Here is a 22,805-nt window from a genome sequence, read left to right as displayed (position 1 = left end):
AAGTATGCTGAATTTGAAATCAGGTGACCTGGATTCAAATGAAGTCTCTGCCAGTAATTGTTCTTCTTATCATGAGCAGAGTATTTTTCCTTTCTTGGCTTCACTTTTCTCATCTACAAATAGGAAATAAGAATATTGGAACAGATGATCTTTGAAGACCCCTCTACCTATAAAAATATGTTGCTAAGGTAGGAAAGAATTAAGAAAAGGAACGCAGAAAGGAGTTCTCTCACTATCTATTTATATGCTAGTCTTTTATTCTTCATCTGTAAAATGTGGATAGCAGTGCTAGCAGAATCTGCTTATTGATATTACTTCATATTATTTTGCATTCATATATCCTTTAAACTTCTTTATCTATAGATTGGTTTCATTCCCCTCCTCAAGCAGAATTATAATATCCTTGAGGGAAGGCCTTTTTACTGTTACTTATGTTTTCTTTCTACTCCTAACTGCTAACAGTGTCTTATATAGAATAGGTAATAGGATTTTTTTTTAACCTGACTTTTTGGAGGGGAGAAGGCAGGGCATTTGGGGTTAAGTGACTTGCCCAAGGTCATACGGCTAGTAAGTATTAAGTTATCTAAGGCTGGATTTGAACTCAGGTCCTCCTGACTCCAGGGCTGGTGCTCTATGCACTGTGCCATCTAGTTGCCCCAACCTGACTTGTTTATAGAATAAAAGTCTTCTATAGATAAAACACACAATTATTAACTAAGTTTCTTAGTACTACTTATTAGGGGAGGCAGAGCCAAAATGACAGCATAGTCAGCAATCTATCTAAATTTTCCCATTATTCCCCTCCAAAAAAATTTAAGATAGTATTTCAAATCAAATTCTGAAGTGGCAGAGTCAACAAACAACTCTGGGGTACCACCTCATACCTATCAAAAATGACAAATTCTGGAGGAGTTGAGGGAAAATAGGCATATTAATTAACTGTTGGTAGAGTTGTGGATTAGTACAATCATCCTGGTGAACAATTTTGAACTATGCCCCAGGCTATAGAACTGTGCAAACCCTGGGTCTCAGCAATGCCATTTCTAGTTCTGTACCCCAAAGAGATCAAAGGAAAAGGACCTGTATTTACAAAACTATTTATAGCAGCTCTTTTTGTGGTGGTAAAGAATTGGAAATTGAGGGGTTGCTTATCAATTTAAGAATAACAGAACAATTGTGGCATATGATTGTGATGGAGTACTCTTGTACTATAAGAAATGACAAGGGGAGTGGCTTCCTTAAAAAAAAAGAGTAACATCCCATGAATTTGTGTAAAGAAAAATGAGAACAAACCGTAATATCCTTGTGCACAGTAACAGCAACATTGTGATGACAATCAACTGTTACAGACTTGGCTTCTCTGATCAATACAGTGATACAAGATAATTCCAAAGGAGTCATGATGAAGAAAATGCTATCCCATTTCCAGAGATAGTGCAAAGTGAAGCATAATTTTTTCACTCTATTTTCTTTGCTTTTTTTTTTTTAGTGATGTAGCTAATATGGAAATTTTTTTTTTAATTATTTCATATGTTTAATTGATATTATATTGCTTATCTTTTCAATGAGTGGGGGAGGGTTGGGAGGAATAGAGAGAATTTAGAACTCAAAATTTACAAAAAAAGAATGCTAAAAATATATTTTTAAAATTTGAAAGATACTTTAAACAGCCACATTACACTGATTTATATTCATCAGATCCACAATCTGACCAATTACTATTTTGTAAACCAGGTGTTCTATATTTCTTTCTTTTTGTTTTCCTTTGGAAAAAAAAAGAAGGAAATTAAGTCACTATTTTAATTGGATTTCTATATATCAAAATATAATTTCACTCATATTCACAAAATGTTGAACGTATCTTAAAGTTGTGGCACTGGTTTGATAGCAACCTCAGGGATCTGGGACATGTAATTGCATCCAGGCAGAAACTCCCAAATGCCCTAAACAACATGAAACAGGAAACAAAAAGAAGAAAATTGGACAGGAGAGGCCAAAGGAGAGACTGGCTGAATTGATCAAACTGTCTAAGTAGGCGGGCATAAATGACCTCAATGGAAGCAAGTGCTGAACTTTGTTCAGCTAACACAATTGGAGAGAGAGAGAGAGAGACAAAGAAAGAGACCGAGTTAGAGACATAAAGAGAGTATTGGTATAGCTATGATTGTACAATAGAGAGTCAGCCTGGCACAATGCAGATAACAATGCATTTGAAGTCAGAGGATCTGGGTTAATATCTTTGCCCACATAATTACTACCTGTGTAATCCTGGGCCAGTCACTTAACCTTTCTAATACTCAGATTTTTCTTCTGTAATATGAGGGGATTGCATTATATACACTTCAGGGTCCCTTCCCACTCTAAGCCATATCCCTTCCTATAAACTTACTCGACTTTTATTTCTTTTCTGGACATTTATTTGGCACCACGTAGCTGGGGATATATTCATTCCAGAACAATAGGTCGCTCAGCACTACTACATATTTGCTGTGCTGAGCAGAAACTTTCTAATAATACATCTGAACACATGCGGGGATATTAGTTTCTGTTTTTAAAACAATCATTGCTGAAAAGTTTCATACATCAATACACAGGACTCTTAGGGGATATATTCTCTTGCCAATTCAACTTACCATACACCCAACTAAGATCACAGTTCACCTTTGAGCTCTCCCCTAGTGTTGTTAACCCTTTGACATCTGCCTGGCTTAGAAGATTTTGTGACTTTTCTGAAATTTTCATGGTAGGCATGAGTAAAATGAATTCAAATCTCTTCATTTTTTTACTGTTTATTTCTTTTGTTTCATTTTTTTTCTGAGTTCATTTAAAATGAGCTTTTGGATATACCTCAAAAAATGGAGATGGAGGGAGTGGAAATTAACTGAGTCATCTGTCATTTCCTCTGGCCTTCCAGAAGTCCCAAAAATGCATCCAAATTCTACAGAATGTCTTCATCTGTGACCACTCACACCTGCACTCACTGATCACCTCATATTAAATTGATTTGCATTGCTCACTTCATCTTTTAACAAAATCAGGGATGAGAATTGAGTAGCTCCACATGAAATCTACCCACTGTTTGTGTGGGGTGCTATGATACTGAACTGAATTGGGCCTTGGGTTTATTGAGTGACAGATTGGCTTGCATGGGTAGCCTATTGTCTGAAGATTTCATTTTCTCTTGATTCATATCTTTTGAAATTAATTGCACTGTTTTGTGTGTTTTTATTTTATCTTCGATTAGATGTTTGCCAAATTACTGTGAACATGGAGGAACGTGTACTCAGTCCTGGGCCACCTTTTACTGTAACTGCAGTGATACAGGTTATACTGGAGCCACATGCCATAACTGTAAGTAGGTTGGCGAGGTGTTCAGAACAGGCTATTGGGAATTTTAGTAGGAGGGCAGGATGGAAGAAACCTTTCATGGAACACATTATTATTATTCAGTTAATCATGTTTCAGTCACAGAGTGTGCATCGAGTACCTGCCATGTGCCCAGTGCTACTACCCTAGCAACTTGGGAGAAGAATTATTTTTTTTTTGTTATAAAATGTTGTCTTTGTTCTCTAACAACCTACACTAAAATTAGGGAGGCAAAATTATTGTGTACAAACAACTAAGAGCTTAATTGAGTGCTAAATTATATGGTACTATATTAGCTTTCAGTATAATGGAACTTCAAAGAAGAGAATAGGCAGAAAGAATGAATCAGCATTCATTAATTAAGCACCTGCTGTCAGGCACTGGATTAGATTAAGATTACACGTACAAATACCAAGAGGTGAGATTTGTGTTACATGCTAAAGGCTGTATATGTTTTGTACAGTTGCTGGAAAGAAAACATATAGAAGTGAATGTGGAACACCAACACTTTTGAATAAATTTCAGGGATTGTGCTAGGAGTCCATGGGAAAGGATAAGAAAATGGGAGGTTTCTTTGCTTTAGTTTGAGGCTAGGCATGTCATTCCTTTTCTTTTGGGGAATAATATAAAATATCCCACTAACACTTAGAGGACTTCAAACTACCCTAGTGTATTGCTTTCAGTACTATGTTACCTATGAAGAATTGCAAGGCATAGGTGATGAAAAATGACCTAATAGTCAATGTGAGATACTTTGGAAAACCCATATTCAGCAATATATTATTAATAAAAGCAGCCATCCATTGTCAGGTAAATCTTATGGAATCATAAGCTCTGGAAGAGACCTTGGAATCCAAGCCCTTCATTTGATGGAAACCCCTTGCCACATACTTATTTCTTGGTTCATATTTACTTCCTCTCTCACATTCTCAGAGCTGTATCCACAGGGTATGTAGACACAGTGCTTTCTTATTTTGAACCTGGTTATTTCTGTAGTGTCAGAGAAGAATGATGTATTTTCTTCTTAGAGATTTTGTCATGTTCCATAACAATGGAGAGAAATGATATTAGCTTAAAAAATTAACTCCTTTTCAAGATATTCTTTTACTTGGTAGTGTTGTGACAAAAAAATACTTTACTGGAAGTTAGTATACCTGGGTCCTTGTCTAAGCTATCTCTATAACTTGCTTCATGACCTTGAACAATTTGCTTTCCTGTTCTAATTCATAACTTTCTCCTCTATAAAATTAAGCAGCTGAACTACATGTTCTCTAAAATGTTTTCTGCTCTAACATCCCACAATTATTTCTTAGGCCCAGAGAGAGGCTGAGAAAGCCCGATTTAACATCAGGCAAAGTCTCAGAAATGGTAGCTAAAAATTATCAAGAAAAAGGTGATTTTATTCAGAACAGATGTAGAGAATTTATTAGCATAGATGCTCAAAGTGCTTTGCTTTTAGGAAAACACTACTTCTCCTTTTACAGTGGGGAAGGAGAAACTTGAATACAAGGGATGGCCAAATGCTGAAGCTTATGGTTTACTAAATGTCAAAAATCCTCATCCCTTCAAATCTATTTCATTTGCTTTTTTGGAAATAATCTAGCTCTTTTGTCCAGAGTCTTATGTTTAATGATACTACATTCCTTTTAAAATTTTAATCCATCTATTTGGCTAAAATTGCAGGTTTTTTTGGTTTTGTTTTTACCTAAAGTTAGTAATATTCTTCTCCTGCCCATGGTGGTGAAGTTAAGGATTAAATGGTGTGAGGTGCTGATTTTTAAAAGTACAATATCAAGGCTGATTAAATGAAAAGGTAAATGCAATACTTTAAAAAAAACATTTTTTTTTCCTGAACTTTCCTTGTGCTTCTGGGAAATCTATCAGTGCTTAAGTATGTGGGCTGCAGCAATTCTGAAAAATCCAACAATTCACCTGGGCTAGCAACTAGAGCCAAATTCAAGGTATCATGTTGCTTTGAGGCTTTGCATAAATGCCAGCGGCTCTCTTTCAAGTCATAGATATTCCCTGCTTTTCTCTTTTTCAACTTCACTCATTTAATTTTTCTTGAATCATTGTTTTAAGGTGCCATGTAAAGTATCTTATCAAAGGTGGCATGTTGGCATGTTCTCTGAGGCATAATCACTTAAGCAATATGCGTCTCTACTGTGTGCCTATTTCTGTGTTGAATACCGGGTGGGATATAGAAGTCAGGTGTAAGACATGGTCCCTGAACTCCAGGCTAGTTAGGAAATCTTCATGGAAGAGGTTAAATTCAAAGTTAGCCATAAAAGATGGGTAGGATTTAGATAGAGGGAAAGAAACAAAGGACATTATTCCATGGTATGAGCTGAATCAGTCATCTGAATCACATACCATATCCTAGGAAGGATTTAGCCCATCTAGCCCAGGCCTCTCATTTTACAGATGTGGAAACTGAGGCTCAGAGAAACTCAGTGACTTGCTTGTTCCAAGTAGCAGTTCAGATTTGAAACCACATCCTCTGTAGTAGTGTGATAGAGTGGAAGACATGTTGAGTTTTAATATCAGATGATCTGGTTCTAAATCCCATCTCCACCATTAGCTGATTCTATGACCTTGGGCAAGAGGCTTCCCTTCCCTGGGTCTCAGTTTCCTCAAATACAAAATGTGAGTTTTGAATTAAATGACCTCTGAGGTCTATTCTTCCTCTGTATCTTTGATCCCAAACTCAAATTCTGCTCTTTCCCCCGACACTATGCTATAGCTGCTAATGAAGGTGATATTCACACAAACTCAGCAAGCTAATATGCCAGGTGTGTGGCATTAGGTTTGTTTTTCTGGCCTTATACAGAACCGAAAATGATGAGAGGCAGCATGAGGAGTCTGGTGAAACGTTATTTTAGAGGCTTTGAAATTTGGGATGCTGCCTAAGATCTTTAGGAAACAGTTTTGATTATGGCATATTCAACATGACCTTCAAAATGTGTTTCAGATGAAGAAGATAAGAATTAATTAGATAATATACTTCAGGAGAAGATGACTCTTTCTTCTGAATATTCTCTCAGTCAATAGCTATTTATAGCCTACGTGCTCTTTACTTAGCCCTATACAGGGCACCTACTATTTGATGAATGCTTAGGCACCAAACTGACCCAATTTGTCAGAGTAAATATGTGTTAATGAATCATTCATTATCATTTTATATTTCCCTAAATATGTGGGAGGTTCCTTGATCTCAATTTCATTCCCTTTTAGGATGATCCAGCTGCCCTTTCTCCAGATGTCTTCACCTTGTTGTCTGCCCTTGTTAATCTCCTTTCCTAGTCTAGCTCTTTTGACATGTTAACAGCCTCTTAGCTCACTTTTCAGTAGGGAGAGAGGATGTCAGCTTTCATCCTTTCCTTCCATCATACACAGCCAGATATAGAGCTCCTCCTGTCAGGCAGTCAATAGCTGGCTATTGATTGGAAGCCCTATCAGTTGTCTGGCTATGAAACACTATAGTAACTGTCACACGAGTGATTGTAGTCTAGCACAATGCATGTGTGCTGTCTTAATAGTGCTACCGTTGGTGTAGGCAGAAATACTTTCACCTGGAAAGAGGGTTAGTAGCTAATGAGATGTTGGAGAGGACTAGGGTGCATCTGGTAGCCAGTAGACTTTTTGAAAGCATTACTCATGCTCCTTAGCTCAGACAAGTTAATACCCTATTGTTATGAGGTTTTTATCCTTGTGGGTGCCATGGCTGGTTTTTCTTTTCAACTGAGGGGGGCTTAGCAACTTCTTTGGTCCCAACTTCTATGAATAGAACTTCTCAATTTGTTCAACATCCTCTGGCTCACATAAAGTAAGAGAAAGAGCAAGGAGAGAAAAAGAAATGGAAAAGAGAACATAAATGAATAAATTGATAACAAAGAAATGGGAAAATGATGAGAGGGGAGAAATTGAAGATTCTTAGTTGGTGGGATATGATATTGAATGAAAATTACATTAGTTGCTTGTACTTATATCTACAGTTTGCCTAATTCCAATCTATCTAATCCATCCTCCATACAGTTGTCTAAATAATTTTCCTAAATCAAGGCTTGACCATATATATCCTATGCTTCAGAAGATACTATGGCTCCTTTTGCATTAAGAACAATATGCAAAATTCTTTATTGTTTCAAGTCCTGGAAAATCTGGCTCCAGTTTACCTTTTTCAGACATAGCAAAGTATTCCTCCTACATTTAACCTACATTCCATATTAATTGGTTCCCTTCTTTTCTATGTGTGATATTCTGCTTCCAGCCTACATACTTTTGCTTAGGCTCTCCCCTATATCCCCTATATATGTATATATGGGCCGCAACCTCTTAAGATGACTGATTCTGTCAGTGTTTTATTTTCCCAATACAAAATTACCTTGCATTTATTTTGCAAACATTTTGTACGTTATCACTCTGTCACTCTCAGAGTAGAATATAAGTTCCTTAAGGCTCAGGACCATTTTGTTTCTGTTTTTGTTTTCCTAAGGCCCAGGTCTGTGCTTCATGCATGAAGGCATTAATATATATTTTTTTAATTGAATTGAACTGAGCTGAATGATCATTAAGTGCACTATATTTTTGAAGTCAATCAGGTCAACAAGTATTTATTGCATAGAAACTATGCACTCAAACCTATATGTGGTTCTGATAGTTGAATAAAACTCTTTGCCCTTGAGGAGCTCATAATTTGATTCATGGGAAAAGAATACAAGCCAACATGTACTCAGCTACTGACCTGTGTGATGTAGAGTATAAATGGTTTTGTCACTAAGAGAAGGAAGCAATCTTGTGGGTTAGACAAGTCAAGCAAACCCTCATGAAAAAGGTGAACTAGGAACTTGGCCTTGAAGGATGGTTAAGCTTTAACTGAGACATAATTGGCAGGGGGAGCACATTTAACATGTAAGACAAAACAGAGGCATAGATGCAATAAGGGGAAGGTTGTATGACGGAGACACTGGAGATAGGCAAGACAGGAATGGAGAGATTGTTTCAGGGAATAGGAGAAAGGGGGCCATCCACTCACCTTGGATCTTCTTTTTTCCTTTGAAGACATTTAGGGAATTTTGGATTAGCCATTGTCATCAACCTCACTTTTTCTGTCAAGTAAGATTTCAGTGGGTCAAATTTAAAATGCCTATATAGGATTGGCAGCTTGTATGAAATAAAAGAATAAATGCTGGCTTTGTTTCATGTATCCTAGAAACAACAGTGGATCCCAAATCATGAGATAATAATTAACTAAACATAATTTAATTCTTGATATTGACTTGCTTTGGAGTCCTAGTAATATTTGTCTTGAATCCTGAGCAGAAACAACAAATATTTCTTGTGTATCTCAACGAACAGAAGGCTAACTGCATCAAACACAATACCCCAGTAACTCTGAATGTCATGTTGATAAAAAGTGTTCTGTAAACCACAGAAGAAAAAGATGAATATACGAAGACATATTTCTGATCCTTGAAAGATAAGGCATGATCTGCATTAATAATAATAGATTATTTTTATATAGAGCATTAGAATTTGCATCAGGCTTTTCTTATAACAACTCTGTAAATTGGGAAGTATGGTTATTGTATTACTTTGAATACAGGATGCACTTAAAAAAAGACAAACCAATCAGATTTCTACAAAAAACTCAATGCAGCTTATAATCAATGTGATTTTTCACCATTTGCAAGTGATCTCATTTTTTCAGATGTGGCCTATGTTCAGATATAGGTATGTTTCTGTATACAGAAAAAAACAGTATTATTCCAAATTTTTATAACTAGTAGACTATTATAGATTAAGCAACAAGTTATAAATGTTTGGAGCAGAGAATTGAATCCAAGTCTTCTGATTTCAAATTCAATGCCCTTTCAATTATACCACAATTTCTTAGAAAAGGCAAGTGATACAGACTTATTTATATATTGATAAAATTGAGTGACATTCTCATTATTTTCTTTTAGAAAGAAAATAATCAGATTCTCTAAATCAAAAGGATCCCAAAGAGTAATTCCTTACAAAACTAGAGTCACCAGCAATGGGCTGTAGGACCACATTAAGAAACTTGATCAACATTTGTTCCAGTGACCATGATCCAGCGTCCATCCACAGGACACAATTTTAATGAGATAATCTTCTATAGTAAAGGAAATTCCTGAACAGCCTGATCTGTCCTTCATGAATCATTGAGTCATATATATAAAAGGAACCTTAGAGAATATCTAATCCAAGGATTCTTCTTAACCTGTGGGTTGTGAGATTGTAATATGTGTGTGTATGTATATAAGCATGAGTGTGTATATTCATAACTGTTTCACAAATTGGTTTCTTTTTTATTTGATTTTGTATATTTAAAAACATTATTAAAAAAGGGGTCCACGGGTACTGATCATTCTAGTCCAATCCCTTTAAATTGCACATAAGGAAACTGAGGTATAATGAAACTAAATTCTTAATCTAAAATTACATAGCTTAAAAATCAGTAAGAATGAAGCATATTCGTTCTAATCAGTTTACTTTCTTTTTCTCTGATTTCAAGATTAAAAAAAATGAAATGAAATTAATGTAATCTCCAGGAAAGAACTGAAATCAAGTATATCTTGGTGGTTAATAAGAGGACAGAGAGGGGGTGTCTAAGTGGCTCAGTGAGTAAAGAGACGGCCCTGGAGTCGGGAGAACCTGAGTTCGGTTCCAGCCTGAGACACTTAACCCCCACACAAAAATACTAGCCGTGTAACGTTGGGCAAGTTACTTAACCCCAATTGCCCTCCAAAAGGCAAAAAAAAAAATAACATAAAATAAGAGAACAGAGAGCTTTTCTTAAAAAAAAAAAAAGTTCAAGCCACCTTTCCCTGAGTAATTAAATCCCAAGATATGAATAAATAAATAAATTAATAAATTCTTACAATTGTGATTGCTCAGCCCAGCTGTAACTTACCTCGATGGCAAATGGGGGCATGCTACATGACTAGAGAAAGACAAATGGTCTTCTTTTCAAAAAGGGATTCCATAGGCTATGAACTCATGATTTTGATGGAAATGTCTGCAAAGTCCACAGCAGATTATTAAACTGATGGTTTGTGAGTATTTGGAGGGGATTATTATTAGAGCTTTCATTAGAAAGGGAAGTAGAGATCATCATGAGTCAGCATTGGTTCATAAGGAGACAGTTATGCCAAAATGACCCCATTCCTTCTTTTGTTGGGTTGCTAGATGGTAGGTAAAGAAAGAACAGTGTCATAGACACAAGATAGTTGTATTTCAGTGAATCATTTATATGGGAGTAGACTTAAAATTGGTTTCAGAGTTTGAGAGCATCCTCTAGTAACAGTCTTTAAATCTCCATCTTCACGTTCCCATGAACATCTTTAATAGTGACTTGGAGAAAAACATAAATGGTGAACTTATCAAGTTTGTAACTGATACAAACCAGGGAAGTATAACTAAATTGTCATTATTAACATTCTTGAGATAAAAAAAAAGAGATGATGACAGGCTGGATCCACGTGATGAATGAAATAAAATGAAATTTCATATGGACAAATTATGAGTCTAGCCTTTTGTTTGTTGTGTTACTTTTTAAAATATCAACTATTTAAGTATAGGGTGAAAGATGTATGATTCAGCTTTCAATTTATATTTCAAAAGGCCTAGAACTTTTAATGCGTAATCATCTAGGCATAAGTCCACTGTGATATTGAAAGCTTGGAACAATTTTTTTCTTAAGCTTCATTATCAGCAGTAAAGTGCACAGAGGAGCAATAAAGGGGGTAGGTTTATTGGCTTAGGTCTACTCAGGCCACACCTGAATACTGTGTGTCAGTTTCACAAGGTCCTGCTTTTAGAAAGGACATTGGCAAACTGGGTCTTCTCTAAAATAGTGGTATGAACTCAAATAGAAATGAGGCTGCTGAACTATACATTAGCATATTGACCTAAGTAAATATTAACATTATTTGTGTTCTGTTGTATTTTTATTTATTTTTTAAAATATTTCCCAATTACATTTTATCTGGTTCCCTCTGCACTAGGGAATGTTGTGGGAGCAATTAGACATATCTTGTCTAAAGGAATGTTACCAGAATATTCAGAGAATGTGTTGTATGGAAGCATGGATGATTTGGGAAAGAGAAAGATTAGGAAGAGAAGAAAACAAGTACTCATCAAGCACCAAGCACTGTGTTAAGTACCTTAAAATATTATCTCATTTGATCCTCATAATAGCCCTACAAATAGATGATATTATTATCCCCATTTTATAGATGAGGAAACTGAGTCAGACAAAGGTTAATGATATTCCCAGGGTCACACAGCTAGTAATTGTCTGACACTGGAATTGAATTCAGGTCTTCCTGACTTTTTTTACTGTAGCACCTAGCTGCTTCTGCAGAAAGAATAGGATTGTTAACTATTAGACTTAATGCTTCATGATCTAAGAGAGCAGAGAAATATGAATGTGATAAAAAGTATATTTAGGTGGACTAGGCTACCTTGGGATATATTGTAAGTTCTCTGCTTTTAGAGATGTTCCAGTATAGAGTGGATTGCCACTTGCAAAGACATTTTTGAATTTTTTTTTCTTTTGCCTCAGGGGGGAAAAATTGGATTAGGGGACCTGTAATAAGATCCTTTCTAATTTCCCAGTTTCTATAATTTGTTGAATCTGTGGTCTTCTGTCTGGACTGCCACATATTGGAACTCATCTTCATCAGCTTTCCTGGTCAAAAAAAAAAAAAAAAAACATTCAGTGTCTCTACTGTATTAGCCATGAGCCTCTCCAAACTAATAAACAACAACAAAAAAATCAAAACCAGACAAACTTTGACAGACTCTGAAATCCTAAGTACATTTACATTACTAATAAAAAGGAACAATATTCTCAAAGTTTATGATATTGTTTATTATCATTACTATTTCAAGAATTGATCTCCTTGTGCCACTTAGGCAATAAAGAGAAATGGCCACTGAAAGGCTCCATCTCATTTCTGATTGACACAGAAGTTTTGACCTATTTTGCTGTGAACCTGTGCTATCCTTACTTTCCTAATTCTCCCTCTTCTTCTGTAGGGGTTACAAGTTTTAATTAATATAGTTGTACAGCTTTAGCTCATCTGCAGATCATAATACCTGAGATGAAAGGATCTTCTAATCTCCACAGAAAGAGCAATTATAGGTGTGTGCCACCATCGCAGCACTATTATTAGTTTTAATGGGAGCCAGTGTGGTATATTTAGGGGCTGGTGTAAAGCCAAGCATGAGCAGCTTTCCAGAGGACAGCTGCTGTGAACAGCTTTAAGATTCTGATCACATAGTACAGTGAACTCTCTACTTATTCAGCAGTAAATTAAAGCAAAATATTCACAGAAACCAAAGTGCAGCATTCCCAATGATACAACACCTTATCACTAAAGTGGCCACATAGTTTTCAACAAAGTGGCTACATAGTTTTTTATCGTTCAGTAAGTCAACCATGCTTAAGAGATACAAGGTTCAGAGTATAAATTTCTCCCACCCCTAGGCCATAGTAAATCATGATCTTCTCAGTCAGCACTAAGTATCCAAGGAGAGATCTTTTCATCTTGATTCAAGGCTGCCTCCCCAAATTCCATGGTTCCTCTTCCATGGTCCCAGCTTCTGCCTGAATCTTCCCAGCTGTCACCTGGATTCAAAGGTAGGCAGCTCTCATCTCATCCAGTTCCTCTTCCAGTCCCATATTAAAACTCACAGTGTCCATTCCACCTCAAGTCCTTTGTAGTTTCTGTTTCTGGGAAGACAAAGCTTAACAGAGCCAAAACAACATTCATTCACATTGTTGGCACCATCATCAATTCACTTTCCTGTCTGTGAAATCAACACAGACCCACAAAAAAAAGTCTGAAAACTCAGCACAAATCATGGGTGTATAATCTCAGGACCTCCAAAACCCTCCTCCAGGACTTATGTAAGCAGACAACAAGAAAATCCTCTTTTAGAGCTTCCACTAAGGTCCCAGGGCTTCTGTACAAAGTATCACCAATACAAATCAGCAGAGACAGAACAGACAAACAGAGTGTCACCCTCCACAACCATTCCCCTTCTCAGTTCTATTCTCTCCCAGCTTGGGCTTCTCTTTATGTATGCTCATTAGCTTCTCCCTGTTCCACCCCTTCCTGTTGCATCTGCAAGTTCCTCCAAATGAGGGTTTGACAAGTTCTGTTTTTTAACAAAGACGATATAATCAAGGGCAAGGCTCAACTGAAACAAGTGCTAAGTAGTTGTTTGCTTGCCATTACAACTGATAGATGGAACAGTGGTTTGAATGCTGACCCTGGAGTCAGAAGGACCTGAGTTAAAATCCAGCTTCACATACTTAATGACTGTGTGACCCTGGGCAAGTAACTTTTAACCCAATATCTTTGCCAAAAACAATACCAAATGAAATCACGAGCCGTTGGACACAATTAATTGACTAAACAAATGATATATTTGAAAGAATGCTAGGCCAGGAATCACTAGACTTGTTTTTAGTTCTAGCATTGCTACTAGCTACTTCTGTGACCTTAGGCAAAGCATTTAACTTTCCTTCAGTTTCCTCATCTTTAAAAATTAGTAGTTGTGCTATATGATCTCTGAGGTACTTTGCAGCTCTATGTTTATACATAGGTATTTGAAGGTATGAGTCATAGGAAATTGCTTTAAAAGTCTAACACTATTCATCCTTCGGATATGTCTCAAAGCAGGATTAACCAGAACTCAGCATTTTCATGGGTCACATGTCATTTATTGAAGTAACCTTAAAAGTGAGGTAAAATGTTAAAATATGACCAGGGTATTATGGTTTCAGGTAATTAAAGCCCAGGAGGCCTCTCCTTGAAACCCTTTTAGCATTTTATTCAGAATTTTGTGAGGTGAGAATCCTTAAGACACAATGGTGTTTTCATTCAGAGCATAAAAATGGGTCAGGGGCCCTTTAAAGTTCATTATGAAAGCAGTGTCTTAGTGCTACTCTGTCTGCTCTCTTTATTTCAAGCACAGTTCTGAATGAGGACACCATGGTATATGATGTTATCTTACCTGGTCATAAGGTAAAATTCATTACCATTCTTTCACTTGCTCAGTTTGCATTCTTTCAAGGTCAGGAATTCTGACTCTGTGATTGCAAGTAATTAAAACTAACACTACTGAATTATTCCTTGCATAGAGTTGTTCCATCAGAAAAACTGTGCTGACTCTTTTACGGGCTTCTTCTCAGATTGAGGTTCTATCACTATCATCAAAAACGGCTTATGTAAAGGATGATCATCTTTTTCCTCTGGGTAGAAATCCATTCACCTCTCACCCATCAAGGTTCTTTCATACCCTTGAAGAGATTTGGGATGAGGGGTATTTGGGCTTTCTATAAGCAGCTTCAAACCCACTGATGCTGCTACTTCACATGTAGGGCATGATCCCCAGCACCCCAGTTCCATTTAGTCATTAACAGTCAGATTAGATTTTACAAAGAAATATTTTCTTTGAAAGATATAATTACAAATTAGCTCTCCCAACACTTGACAGGCACTATTGTCCTGCCCCAGTCTCTGGTGAGGGTAAAGGCAATAACTGAGGAGTTTAGCTCAGTTCCTATAGAGCATACAGTTTCAACATCCAAGTTCCCCTCCAGTCTTGAGTCCCAGGCATGTAGACTTCTTAGGACTTTCTTACCAGGCTTATCTGGAATCCTGACTTTAAGGCTGCCATGTCACTAACTCCAGGGATCACTGCTGACACTTAAAACTGAGAAGGGCAAATGACACAGAACAGAAGCAGACATCCCAAGGCTTATTTCTCAGAGTCAGAGAAAAAGAGTTAGAACAGGAGAAGTAAATCCTTCCCTTTACACCTATTAAGTTCATAGCACCTGCTCCCCCTCTGCATGCAGCAGGAAAGAAGGCTTGCCAGAAAAAAAGCAACATAAAGAGAGCAAGTCTCTCAGTCTCACCAGTTTTAATGATGCCACTTGTTCCAGTTCTGTGGTGAATCAAAGGAGGATAAACCTACTCACATGGTAGGGGACCAAAAGTGCTTCCGTCTTAGGAGATCTGTCTGTGCCAAAGCAAAGCCTCTTTGGGATGCCTCCATGTTAGGTGAATCAGGTATGTTCCAAAACCTTCATAACAGGCATATTTTCAAATCAGAAGAATAGATATATTTGTCAATTCTTCATAGATAATATTTGAGGTATAACTTTGAGAGACTTAGATTTACTAAGTTAGAAATCATAGTGACCTAGTACTCAGGAGACTTACATTCTAATCCTTCTCCTGACATGAATTTTCTCAATGTCATTGGACCTATGACTTTATTTCTTTGGAGTTCATATTCCTAATGTATCCTTTGGGAATAATAATATCTGCTCCACCTACCTCACAATGTTTTTGAGAGTACAGTATGAAACAATACACATAAAAGCACTTGAAAAAAATATAAAGAAGTAAACAAGAATAAAATAGTATTAGTGTTGTATCAGGCTTATCAATATTAGTTATAATATTAATTTTCTTAGAATATTACTTATATTTTATCAGACTTCATCCTTGATGAGTTCTAATTGAATAATATGCAAATTGGCTGAATCCCATAGGTACGGGACTTATAATAATAAATCTCAATGAACAAAAGAAGGATTTTATCACCTTTTACCATCCATTTTACTTTTCAGTTGTCCACCACAAAAAGCACCTTCAAATTCTCAGTTCATTGGAACAACCTTAATGTGCTGATCTTTGCATCCCACTACTCAAAAACCCTCCATTCCTTCCCACTCTCTTTGAATAATGTCCAATTTAAAATTCAAAATACTCCCGGATCTGACCTCAACCAACCTTTCAGACTTTCTTCCTCCTACCTCCATTCAGACTTTCCTCCCACTTTCCTTGGCTAGAATCATATGTACTAGCCAAGATTCATTACTCATCCTCAATGAGCATTCAGTGTTGCCTTTGTTCATGGTATTCCATCTGTCTAGAATTCCCTATCTTCAACCATCCAAATCCTGCCTATTCTCCAAGGCCCAGATGAAATGCTACCTCTTCCATGAAGATTTGTTTTCCCCATCATCAAATTCAGTCCTCTTATTTTTCTAGCACTTTGTTAATACCTGTCTTGTGATACTTAGAGTATTTTCTGTAACAACACAAACAGCAGTTATCATTTTTATTGCACTTTGAGGTTTCTAAAGTGCTTACTATATATAATCCTATCTGATACTTATGTCAACTCTGTGAGGCAGCTGGTCTTGACCTAATAGAATGTAAGTCACTTGAGGGCAAGAACCATGTCTTTATCTTCCTATTACTCTATTGCCTTTCTATCAGCAGTGATTTGCTTCTAGTAGACACATCATTCATTGAATGAAGGGAGAGGTAGATGGATACACGAATGAATAATTGACTTCTAAGTATGTCTTATTCTTTTGTGCAATGACCCCATTCAGAGAATATATTGTATAGTTTTAAGATAACACAAATAGTATTTCATGTAAGTGAATTTATGTGTGTGTGTATATATATATATATATGTGTGTGTGTGTGTGCATAAAATATATAGCATCAAAATACATAGCATAGAAGAGAAATAAGCCTGTCATCAAAGCAACCCATAGAACTGAGCTTATTAGTCTGTCAGCAGAAGAGTTGTCAAAGTCCATTTTAAGTAGCAAAGATTTCATGCTGACAGTTAATGTGATGATAGTAGACCCTGGCAATCATTCCTGCAGTTCATTGTCTCTACTAATCTTGATGTCTTGCCAGCCTGAAGAGGAAGTGATCATTTCTATCTCCTAACACTTGATTTTTATTGTTGCTGTTGTTTAAACAGATGCTTGATGGAACAAAAAAGCATTTGTGTATGTAGAAAAGAGTTGCCTGTTACTTTCAGTCTCTCAGAAGACTCATGATAGTTTTAGAACCTATATTCCTATGATTGCAAATTTCTTTGTAAGGAGATATTACTCTAAAGCTGGAGATAAATGCCTGCAAGACTAACAGACCTGTAAAAATAACCTGGGTGAAAATATACAAATAAACCAAAATTAGCAACTAAAATTATATTCATAAGTTATTATTATATTCAGAGGCCATTAAAGACAATTTCCTATATAGTAGAAGACTTCTTGAGGAATTCAGTTTCCTGGACCTTTGCTTGCACATTTCTATAAGTAATTCCATGCCATTCCATTTCTGGCCAGCTATAACTGTTAGGATTTTTGTTCATTCAATGAGCTAACTGTCCCTTGGAAATATCCCCCTATAATACTATGATATATCTGCCTGTCTGTGATATATCTGACTACCATATCATAATTCCAGTCTAACTGAACCATATAAGATGTTTGGGATCTCTCAAAAGAAAAATCTCACTCTTCAACTTATTTTCTGTGGTGAGGCTTGGTAAAGGATGAATGGGTGTTAACAGGAAGTTTTGGGAAAATGGTTCTAGAAGTCTAATAAAGTAATTTTAGGCCACTGTAGCATACCATTTCTATTTATTAATGTCCTAAGAATGACTAAGAACACTGAGCATGTTTCAGCTCATGTGTTTTTGTTTTTATTATGATTTTCAGTTTTGTTCATTTAAAATTATTTTAAATTTAAACCTTCTTTTACTTAAAGTTAAGATCACCCAAAGAATTTATGAAGCATCTTTTTTGCTTCAATCTCTGTTCCCAGTAGTGGGGAAATAGAGAAGAAAGATGAAATGTTACCCCTTTCTACAGGAGCCTGGAGTCTAATTTTGGGATAGGTTTAATACATGTGTTAGACATTAATGAAATAATTAGCGAAGGTTATAATATAGTCATATATAATAAAATAAGGAACTATAAAATTAAAAAAATAAAATAAGGCAAATAAAAATGCACAAACAAAACATACTACAGGAAGTAAAGAAAGGGAGTCAATCAGAAATTTATGGAGCAGCTAAGTGGTGCAGTGGATAGAGCACTGGACCTACAGTCAAGAGGACTAGAGTTCAAATCTGGCTTCAAATACTTGACACTAGCTCTGTGACTCTGGGCAAGTCACTTATCCCTGATTGCCTCTGAAAGAAAATAGATTTAAAAAAAATCTATGAAGCAGGTTAAACTTGTTATGAAATTATGATTTTTTTCCCCCTGGTGGGTTGGGTATATTCGTGGAAGGTGGATGCAGGGTATTTTCACATACAGGAAGAAGGAAGGACATGTTGTGTACAGAGGATAATTATAGCATGATTAGACCAAAGAGTATATGCAGCGGAGCAGTAGATCAGGTACAGTGTGTCAGCTTCCAGCCACATGGTTTCCAAGACCAGTATAGCTAGAGCCCTAGGATTCAAGGATTATGTGAATAGCTGATTGTAAGCATTGTTAATGAATCATTTTCTGTGGTATTTGACTCTTCATGATCCATTTTGGGGGTTTCTTGGCAAAGATATGGAGTGGTTTGTTACACTTCTTGAGTTGATTTGAAAGATGAGGAAACTAAGGAAAATGGTTTAAGTGACTTGACCAGGGGCATACAGCTAGTAAATACATGATGTTGCATTTGAACTCAGGAAGATGAGCATTGCTGAAGTCAGGCCCAGTACTCTATCTACTGTGCTATCTAGCTGCCCCTGATTATAGGCATTATTTCCCTTATAATAATTACATAACCTTTATGTATGTATGCGTGTGTGCATGTATATAGGTGTAAATATGGATGTGTATACACATACATACATACATACTTTTTTTTCCAAACAAACAAAGGAGACTTAAGGAACAATGTGTCTAGGGTGGTATAATAATTTAGTTGAAAAACTAGGATTCAAATCCAAATACAATGTCACTTCAACATCTTAAATTTTACTAAGATTTAAAAAGTAATTTTTATCATTGCTAAAAGAGGTAGGTCTCTTTTAGTAAATGTTTGGATAGTATATGTGTGTACATGCATGTGTGTATATATGTATGCATACACATGCATGTGCTTGTATACATGTCCATGTGCATATATGCATATGTATGTATGTATACCTAAGATGGGAAAAGTCTGTGAAATAGAATGAAAATCTTTATACTCTCTTAACCATAGAAAATTGACTAGAGCAATCCAAGTTTAAGTGATTAGCTAATATGTGGCAGGACTTAATCTCAGATGGAACTTGATTCCAGCTTTTCCTTTATCCTAAGCCACCTCTCTATCCATTATGCCAAATTACCTATCTATGTGTCTGTCTCTGTATTTAAAGGGGTATGTGTATATTCATATGTATAAACATATACATATCTATCTATCTCTCTGTCTCCCTACCTATAGGATAAGGACTAGACCTTATGTATTTTCATTGATATAGGAAACTCTAGATTTAGGAAATTTCCTCTACCAATATATGTCTCCATCTTTTCTTCAATTTAGAGGTCACTGAGAGCACTGAGAGGGTAGGTGACATACCTGGAATTGAATAAACCCATATGTGTCAAAAGCATGCCTTGATTCAGGCCTTCTTTACTGTGAGGTCAGTTTTCAATATACTATCCCATAATGCCTTTCATGTATATACAGAAATGTAAGCAAACATACATATATAATTTGCAATTATATATATTAAAAAAAAAACAAAGGCAATCTACAATCCTGGATCTAAAATATATTTTTATCATAATGAGGTTTAATTATAAGTAACTTATATATGTATATATACATATATGATTAAATTTTCAAAGCACTTCTATTATCTCATTTGATCCTTGAAATATCCCTTTGAGGTAGGTGTTATTATTATCACCATTTTACAAATGAGGAAACTGAGGCTGAGAGAAATTAAGTGACTGACCCAGGATCCACAGCTAGTAAATATCAGAAAGGGGATTTCAACCATGGCTTTTCCTGAATTCAGTTCAACTTCTTGATCTGCTATACATACTTCTTTCCATTTAATCTATTAGATTATCAGAAATACCCTAAATTTCTCCAAAAATCTGGTTCAGTTATCCAAGAAAACAAGTGAAAACACATTGATTAAAATTTCCTATTTTTTACTGAGCATAATTTCCATTCATTTTTTCTCTTAGGAGAAGACTATTAAATCTGTAACAAAATGATCTAAGATTAAAAACATTGCCCTAAAAGCATTCCTTTTGTTCTCACTCTGTGCTATGTAGGTTATAAGGATTCTAATTATCCACATTTCACATGTAATTAATGAACAAATTTAAACTTGAACACAGTTCTCTTGATTCCTAGCTCATTGTTCTTTTTTACTGTATGGTGGGACTTCTGGAGGAAATATAGGTCCTTGTTGGAAGAAAAAGTAAGGTCAGGTGACTAAAGGAGCAGAATTATTTTGAAGTCCTTAGGGGATAAGAGTAGAATTACTAGGTTCAACTAATATTGTGATGCATATTTGAGTGTCAAGCTCAGGAATTTGGATTTTATTCTCGTCCAACATCTTAATGTCTTTCAGAAATGCCCTATATTTGAATAGATAAGCATTTGTAGTAATGAACTTTCCCAAAAATAGACTAGTTCTTAAATGTCAGATAACATAGGCCATTACTGGTTCCATATTCAAAACCTTTCCAGTTTCACACACCAATTGTGAATTTCTGTTCTTTCCAATGTGAAGCAACAGTGCATCAAAATGGGCTCCAGGACCATAAAAGAAAAAATTGGGGGGGGGGGTAGGATTATAAAGAGAGGACAAATTAACTAGAAATTTTAGAGGAGAAAATAGTTTATCTGTATTCCACTAACTGGTTTATATTATTTTCCCCTATTCTAGCCTTTCATGACTGCTTGTCTGAACTATTACAATTGTCACCCTATTTTCCAGACTTATATTATTCCCCTACATACATTTTATTTTTAAGTCAAATTGGATTAATCTCCAATCTTTGAATCTCCTCTACCTTCCTTCCTCTTTGACTTGATCTTGCCATTCCCTACTTCTAAAACATCTTTGGTCCCCCAAATCCTGACTAGTCCTTGTGATAGTGGGAAGGAATATGGATGAGTTGAATGAATACTGGATTCAACTTCTCCTTACTCTCCTTCTTATTACTTGTCTTACCTTGAAGAAATCACTTGACATTTCCAGGCTTCAGTTTGTTCGTCAGTAAAACCATCAGATTGGATAGACTCCAAGGACCCTTCTAAGGTTAAAAAGCTATAACCCCATTTTAATACTTTTAATCATAGTATAAATGTCATCTCCTCTATGCAGGCTTCTGTCATCCATCCTCACCCACCAGTCAGGAAAGAATTCCTCCGCCCTATCTCAGACACCACTAGGCTTTACATTTCCTCTATGAAGTATTATGTATTGTGTTCTCTGTGTATGTATCTTACCCTTCTTTTACTTGTTTCTTTTCTTTTTGCTTTTTGGAGGGGGTAGGGAAGGATTAAGCGACTTGCCCAAGGCCATACGAATAGTAAGTGTTAAGTGTTTGAGGTCTGATTTGTACTCAGGTCCTCCTGGCTCCAGGGCCAGTACTCTATTAACTATACTACCTTGTTGCCCCTTAACCTTCTTTTAGACTGCCCTCCTTCTGCTCTAATAGGGGAAGGGACACTATTCTCATATTCAATTGAATTCATATTTGTTAATTATCTACTACATACCAGACAATGCAGTAAGAACTAGGGATACAAATAAGAAAAAGAAACACATTCTCTGCCCTTAGGGAGTTTACACTCTTAATAGTTAAGTCATTTTTCAGTCATGTCCTACTCTATGACCCATTGTAAAATTTTCTTGGCAAAGATACTAGAGTAGTTTGCTATTTCCTTCTCCAACTCATTTTAGAAATGAGGAAATTGAGTTAAACATGGTTAAGTGACTTGCCCAGTGTCACAAAGCTAGGAAGAGTTTTAGTTCTTCCTGACTCCAGACCCACCACTCTATTCCCTGTGCCACCTGGCTGCCCTCGGAATCTAATGGGGAAAGGTAATACACAAAAGGAAGCTTAAGAGGACAGGGGCGTCAGGCAGTACCTGGCATGAGTTTCATGATATTCTATAGAGACTAAACCAAGCAGAGCTGCTGAGAAAAAGTGGAGAGTTATCAGGAAAATTCTGGAAGTTCTGAGCGCTCTATAAAGGAAGGTTTTGGGATGCTTCCCCCTTTAGCCCTCCAATCAGAGTGGAGAAGCCATTAAGGAGTTGAGAGTCAAAAGTGGAGTGAATCAGGATAATGATGAGATTTCAGGTGATGGGATTATCTTGGGTAGTCCATGATAGCATCCAAGCCAGGAAGAATTGGAGAGTCATATAAAATTGTATCTATTCTTGGCTCTAATTTGATGCTCTATACACAGTAAGAACTTATTAAATATTTATTTAAATAAATTGAATAATCTGAATAAGATATATTAGGAAGTTCAGTAAACTACTGGTATATGTCACCCTCCTCCCTCCCTTACATCAGCCCTAGGTTCTTTGATTAAAGATTTCTTT

General features: G+C 36.2%; 1 protein-coding gene across 2 annotated transcripts in view; it reads left to right on the top strand.

Annotated features, from left to right (window-relative positions):
- Window positions 1-22,805, top strand: part of CNTNAP5 (contactin associated protein family member 5) — a 934,370-nt gene that overhangs the window by 539,514 nt on the left and 372,051 nt on the right. For both annotated transcript variants that reach the window (XM_069066887.1, XM_069066888.1), the window contains exon 11: window positions 3,245-3,351. In XM_069066887.1, the coding sequence (XP_068922988.1) occupies window positions 3,245-3,351 (107 nt within the window). The remainder of the gene's footprint in view (window positions 1-3,244; window positions 3,352-22,805) is intronic.

Source organism: Petaurus breviceps, unplaced genomic scaffold (assembly GCF_028583685.1).
Source record: "Petaurus breviceps papuanus isolate PSGF00001 unplaced genomic scaffold, PetGlider_PUasm1.0 90731, whole genome shotgun sequence".
In the NCBI taxonomy this organism is placed as follows: Eukaryota; Metazoa; Chordata; class Mammalia; order Diprotodontia; family Petauridae; genus Petaurus; species Petaurus breviceps.
Note: the sequence above shows the minus strand (reverse complement) of the source record. Positions and strands in the feature narration are given on the sequence as shown.